Source organism: Lottia gigantea (genome assembly GCF_000327385.1).
Source record: "Lottia gigantea unplaced genomic scaffold LOTGIsca_273, whole genome shotgun sequence".
Classification (NCBI taxonomy): Eukaryota; Metazoa; Mollusca; class Gastropoda; family Lottiidae; genus Lottia; species Lottia gigantea.
The window spans coordinates 64,082-71,274 of record NW_008708863.1 but is presented as its reverse complement, the minus strand read 5'-3'; the positions used below and the strand labels follow the sequence as shown (position 1 = coordinate 71,274).

The 7,193-nt window shown below is 39.5% G+C and overlaps 1 protein-coding gene across 1 annotated transcript; it reads left to right on the top strand.

The window, feature by feature from the left end:
• Positions 1-2,309: 2,309 nt before the first annotated feature.
• On the top strand, positions 2,310-3,581 carry LOTGIDRAFT_175368 (hypothetical protein; the record flags this gene model as incomplete). The annotated part of the gene is made up of 2 exons (XM_009056388.1): positions 2,310-2,396; positions 3,207-3,581. The coding sequence occupies 2 exons, from the start codon at positions 2,310-2,312 to the stop codon at positions 3,579-3,581; spliced, it is 462 nt and encodes a 153-aa protein (XP_009054636.1).
• Positions 3,582-7,193: the final 3,612 nt, after the last annotated feature.

Sequence of the window (7,193 nt, the reverse complement as noted above, 5' to 3'; positions counted from 1 at the left end):
TCCTCATGAGTTTTATTTCTTGTTCTCCAACATTTTAACTTTGGTTTAAGCTTTCGAAAATGGATAAAGATTTTATATACAAACATTTCTTCTTCTGTTATAGTTAATCAGCATATTTCTACACCATTTCAAGTAACCAGGTCTGTAAGACAGGGGTGTAGTCTTTCCCCATTATTATATATTTTAGTTTTAGAACCATTTTTACTCAAAGTCCGAAATGACCCTCGTGTAGTGGGCATTGCTATACCTGGCTCCCCTTCAACTTCTGTCAAACTTTCTGCTTATGCTGATGATACGTCTTTTATTTGTACTTCAGATGCCTCTATCCAGAGAGTATTTAACATCTGTTTACTTTACGGTAGAGCATCTGGTGCAAAATTAAATTTGTCTAATTCCAAAGGTTTATTTTTTGGTAAATGGGCCAGTCGATCAGACCATCCTTTCGGCATAAGCTGGATACTTGGCAGTAAGTTGCTGGGGATCCCTTTTGGAAAAAGTGAGGTTTATTGGAGATCTTTATATACAAAAATTGCTACTTCCTTAAATTTATTTAGTAATAGGCCCTTATCTGTGTTTGGTAGATCTATCGTCTGTAATGTTGTAGCTTTATCTAAACTCTGGTACGTTGGCTCTGTTTTAGTTCCTCCTCGTATTTTTTTTTATTAAAGTGCAGCGTCTCTGTTTTAACTTTATATGGCCTTCCAAAAATGAACCTGTAAGGAGAAATGTTATGTACTCCAGTGTATCACAGGGTGGGACTGGTATCATACACATTTCATCTAAACTAAAATCCTTACGTGTTATGCATATCATTAATGGTATTTCAAACCGTAATGCTAAATGGGTCTTGTGGTTCTGGCTTGGTCTGCAGCTAAGAGAATTTAATCCTTCCTTTAAATCCAATTTACAAATTCATGGGTTTCATTTACCTCCTTTTTATAAGTCACGTTATTCTGATTTTCTGTCATAAAGATGACAGACATCCAAGACTCTCTTGATGGATGAGTCTGTAGTGCAGATCAGAGTAGTGTCATCTGCATAAACAGAAGATTTAGCAACAACTGTAGACCCGGGTATACCGACCCCAACTACTTGTGGGTCCTTACGTATTTTAATAATAAAAGGCTCTAAAACCAAAATATAAAGTAAAGGTGAAAGGCTGCAGCCCTGACGGACTGAGCGAGTTACGGGGAATGGTGGTGAAATATGCTGATTTACTATGACTGAAGATGATATGTGAGAATATAAAATTTGAATCCATTTAGTGAAGTTATTACCAAAGTTAAAGGATTTAAGTAGTAAGAGAAGGCAGATCCTCCAAGAATGAATTAGCAACTGCAAGGTCAATTGTATCTTTTTTAAAAAGATTCGAATAAAAAGAAACAAAGGACTGGATGATCGTGCTGTTGGTGGTACAAGAAATGTCTCCATCCTGAATCCATGTAATGGTTTTCTTGGCAGCACGATCATGCTCCTTTCTGAGGAAAACCCTCAAAGGGTTTTCCCAATTCTCGATCAACTCAGCTTTGGACCGAACACGAGCACCGTCAATCCTCGCGTCTTCCAAACAACGGATCTGTTGTTTCACCTCGGACAGACGCGAAGAAAGACTAACTGGAGCAGCAAGCTCGTGCTCGGCCAATGATCTGTATTCTCTTTTTAACGTAATGATTTCCTTATCTTTTTCATACTTATTCTTCTGCTGAAATTCCTTACAGAAGGCTTGAATTTTAATTTTGAAAATATCCCAATTATTTAAAGAGAGGTCTTGTAGCAAATAGTTGAAAGTATTGAAAAAGGATTTAAAATCTCGGATGAAAGTACTGCTGTTGACACTAGAGCAATTACTTTTCCAGTAGCCCCTACCTAATGAAATGTTGTGGTTCAATGTAAGATTAAAGGAAATGCAATGATGATCGGTGAAAATTAGAGGATGGTTCTCAAAAGAATGGGTATACTGTACGTATTTTGATTTAATGTAAAAACGATCTAAGCGTTCATTTACTGTTGTCTCAGATTCCGAAGAAGTGCGTTTCTTCGCACTCTGTTTAGGGGTATAAAACCCATCCTCGTCCACCCTCCTCTCGTAAAGCTTAACGTGAGTAGGAGGGGGAGGAGGCGGAGGTGGAAGATTAGACCTAGGTAGGGCTGAAGCTGATACGAAACCAGTTTTAACGGCATTATTAGATGGTGGAGCTTTATGCAGTACCCCGGCATATGAGGAGGAAGCACTTTTGGTCAAAGGGCATTCCTTCCTCATATGACCTGGCTGGAAGCACTTTAAACAGATGGGTGCCCGACCTTGAAGAATGATAAGTACATCCTTCCCGCATACAGACGATGTATGCGGGAGAGAATCGAAAGAATTGGGCTTCCCTTCCAAAAGGACCCGCCTGGTAAGTGTACGAATATGCTTTAAGCCTTCGTGGCCGTAAAACTCCCGAGTAACTGAAGTTACTTTCAAATTGAAAGATGTAAAGAAATTCCCTATATCAGAGTCAGATACATATTCGGGTAACCAAAACAACCTTGCTACTAATTTACTTTTATCATTTCCAGATTTCGGCCTTTTGGCTAAGATCAAAGTGTAGTATCTGTTCTTATTACGCTTGGGTTTTTGCTAAAAATTTTGAGTACAAGTATCCGGCATTATGCGCAGCGAGAACGGCTCAAATTAACGCCACAAGAGGGAATCGAGCCAAAGATCTTCATTGCCTTCTCTCATTCTTGTTCCGGTTGTTAGGGTCGGGCACGGATTGCTTCGACGGCCCGTTTAGTCCACCTAGGGCCCCTTAAGGTTTTTTTAGGGCTGAGGCTATCCTCAGTAAGTCCTTTATTCAGATGGATAAACGGGATATCCAAAGACGTACTTTGAGTTTTACTCTGTCCGAGGGGAATCAATTCATCTATGGACATGAGTTTGTGTCTTTCTTGAATGAGAAAGGTTTTGATCCCAAGCTGATCAAGTCAATGGGTTCTGGAAGGTCGTCCAAAACCTTTCACGTAACCTTTTCTTCTGAGGCACCTGTTTTGGAAATTCTTGGGAATAACGCAACTGCTGTTATCGGTAGGAATGTCTACACTTTATCTGGCTGTGACAGTTCTAACTGACTAGACGTGTTTTGCTTGGGGGTAAATCCTCTTATTTCGATTTGTTGCCTCATACATCTTCGGTTCTTGGTAAAGATGTTTTGATTATTTTGCAGGGTAGATCTCATATCTATCTAAAGTGCTTTCAACCCGGACATATGCGGAAGGAATGTCCCATGTCTAGGTTTAATCCTGTTTCCACTTATGCTCATATTCTGAATAAAGCTCCCCAATCAAATTCCTTCAAAACTAATGGTTTTGTGCCAGCTTCGGCTGTTGCTAAGCCTCCACATCCTCCCCCACCACCACCTCCTATTACTGGCAAAGTGCCTTCCAATCGGGTCGACGAGGATGGTTTTTTCACTCCCAAACAGAATGCTAAAAAGCGAACAGTTTCGCAGTCTAATATCAGCTCTGTCAGTAGTGATTCCGAGTCCAATATTATTTCGAAAAAAATTTGCTGCTCAACCCTCTTCTCCTTTGAAATCTAAAACTAGTCACGAATCTAGTAAATTTCAATCAGTTGCTGCTGGAGCTAATTCTCATAAAACCAAGCCTCAGCGCGCTTCAAGTTTGAATGATACATCCGTTGCAAACCGAAAAGTTTGCGGCATGGTTGTGGAGTGTATTGACCCCACTATCGTTAGTAAAGAAGAAGACATGTCAGTCTTCGACTTTGATTCGTCAGAAGATGCCATAATAAATATGGCTGATACAGAGAAGTTAGACAGCGAGCTAGTTATGTGTGGAGGGGATATTTCTGGTCGGTCCACCGACGGAGATATTGTCGATTCCACTGATGACTCCTCGGTTGAAGCGGACCTTGCTACTTGATAGTGTTAGGATACTTTGTTTTTTTAAAAAAAAAACACTTATATATGGGACTAAAGATTGCTTCCATAAATTGCAACGGTCTGTTAGGACCCAATAAAATTCATTATTTGAATAACTTTTTATCTTTGGAACTTTTTGATATTATTTTCTTACAAGAGACTCACGTCTCAAGCATTCGCATTGCTAGACACTTTGAATTTATTCTGCAACATAAATGTTTTTGGTCCTTTGGATCTAATAGGAGTTCTGGGGCGGCCATCCTCCTTAGATCATCTTTGGATTATGCTGTGGATAGCTTTCACTTTGATCTTGATGGTCGTTTAGTCGTTTTAGATGTCAACGTAAATGGCCGTCCAGTGCGCTTTGTAAATATTTATTGCCCCAATAAACCATCAGAAAAAAATGATTTTATTTTTTGCCTTGAAAAGTATCCGGCTTTATGCGTTTGTGAGAACGACTCAATTTATCGCCACTAGTGGGAATCGAGCTCTAGTATTTTTTGTTTTTTGTTTTTTTTTCCTTTCCTGTTCCGGTGGTTAGGGTCGGGCTTCGGCTTCGACGACCCGCTAAGTCCACCTAGGGCTCGTTTAAGGGATTTTTGGTAGTTTTTGTCTCCCCTGCCTTTTTGTCATGGACAAGACTAGTGTCCAGAGGCGGACCCTGGTTTTTTCCCAGGTGTCCGGGGGCAAATTTTTATATGGCCATGATTATGTGGCTTTTTTGCAGGAGAGGGGGGTAGACCCAAAGTCAATAGTGTCCATGGGCTCGGGTCGATCCTCTCGATCTTTTCACGTGACTTTCGAGTCGGAGGTCACAGTATCTGATATGCTAGCAAAGGGGTCTGTCGCGGAGATTGGCAATAATTCCTATTCCCTTTCTGGTTGCGACAGAACCCGTCTGGTAGCTAGATTATTCTGGCTACCAGAATATGTCTCAGATTTCGACATTGAAAAGTTTTTTAGGTCCTTTGGATGTAAAGTGCTGTCAACTAATAGGGAATTTTACTTCCATGAGGGTCTTAAGCACATCAGGACCCTCACTGGGAGAGTTTTGCTAGAAGGGAAACCTTCTGCTTTTGATTCTTTCCCACATACCTCTTCGGTATGCGGTAGAGACACCCTCATCATTTTACAGGGCAGGGCCCCTATTTGCCTTAAGTGTTTCAGGCCCGGGCATATGAGGAAGGAGTGCCATATGTCATCCATGGCTACGACTTCCTCATATGCTAACATAGTTAGCAATGTTCCGAGGTCTGTTGCCAATAGTACTAGTACTGTCAACAAGAAAACAGACTTTGTACCTGCTACCACTTTATTATCTACAAATAACAGAGTGGATGATGAAGGTTTTTTTGCACCCAAAAATAGCGCAAAGAAGCGGTCATCATCCGAATAAGAAAATGTTTTTAATGCTATTGCTAACTCTTCCTCTTTGAGTTCTCGAACCAAAAAAGTTGCTTTACAGCCACCATCACCACCACCTAGAAAAGAAAAAAAGAAATCAAATATTAATAATAATAATAGTAATAATAATAAAAATAATAATAATAACAACAATAATAAATTAAAGTCTGCTGCTGGGCTAACACCCCTTCAGCAATTCCTATTATTACTCCTGAAGTAAAACAAGGCAAAATATCTTTATGTAAAGAACCCCCTCAGGACAGGGAATCCACTGCGACCCTGGCGGAATCCATGGACGCCATTGAAAACATCGCAGATACCCAGCTTCTTAACGAGATGCTGGGTAGCATGACTCCCTGTCGATCCACCGACGGGGAGGGTTTCGGTTCGGAGGAGGAATGAAACAGTTTTGGTAATAAGATCTATATGTTTATTGTGAAGATTTTTAAAACATGTGGGGATTGTCCCCAACAACAGAAGGAATAGAAACGATATCCAGTAAAAGTACCTGATATATAAATTTAGTTGTTAATTTTTTAAAATCTACATTTATGTTATTCCTATGGGCTATATTTAAGAATTCTAAAAAATTGGAATAACAATATTGATAAAATTTAGGCATATAAAAAGCATGAGGTTGAAGATTAGAAAATAATGAAAAATTGTATTCTCTTAATTGCAGGCCAAGCCAGAACTTAAACCATGAAAACCATTTGACATCCCTACCTAAAATACCATTAACAACGTGCATTATACGAATAGATTTTAATTTAGAAGAGATGTGAATGATTCCAGAACCACCATGAAGCTTACTGGAATACATTACATCCCTTCTTACCGGTTCATTTTTTGATGTAATTAAAACAGAGACGTGGAACTTTATCTATAAAATTAACTGGAGTATAATGGAGCACACATACCACAATTTGGACAATGCCATTACGTTACAAATGGTCGATCTGCCGAAAACAGAAAGTGATCTATATTAATATAAGTTTAACGACTTTTCTATTTTATTAAAAACATTATCCCAAAAGGATGGCACATTACCAAAAGGGATCCCCATCAACTTACTGCCATTAATCCAGCTTATGCCGAAAGGATGGTCCGATCGGCTAGCCCATTTACCAAAGAAGATACCTTTAGACTTGGATAAATTAAGTTTGGCTCCAGATGTCAAAAACTCTCTGGATAGAAGCATCTGAAGCACAAATTATAGTCGTGTCATCGGCATAAGCTGATAATTTGGCAGAGATTGATGAGGAGCCTGGAATGGTGATGCCCACCACTCGAGGGTCATTCCGTACTTTAATTAGGAATGGCTCCAAAGCTAACACATATAGAAGAGGAGAGAGACTGCAGCCTTGTCTTACAGATCTTGTGACTGGAAATGGATTGGAGATATGCTGATTCACAATGACAGACGAATAAATATTACTATATAAAATTTTAATCCATTTTCTGAAATTACTACCAAAATGAAAATGTTCTAAGCATGAAAAAAGAAACTCATGCGAAACGCGATCAAAGGCTTTCTCCAGGTCCAGACAGACGAAAGCACAAGGTAAATTTCTCTCCTGAACATAGTCCACCACAGATCTCAACAGGTGACCATTGTCCAAGATTATCTGCCTGGAACATAACAAGTCTGATCCAGGCCAATGATGTCCTCCAAAACACTACCAAGACGGGTAGCTAAAACTTTGGACAAAATCTTATAATCTATGTTCAGGAGAGAGATAGGTCGCCAATTCTTGACGCTCTCGGGATGTTCTAAATTTTTGCAAATAAGAGTAATGTAAGACAGGCTTTGAGACGGAGATAATGAATTGGATTTAAAAATTAGTTGTAAAGATGAAAAAGAAC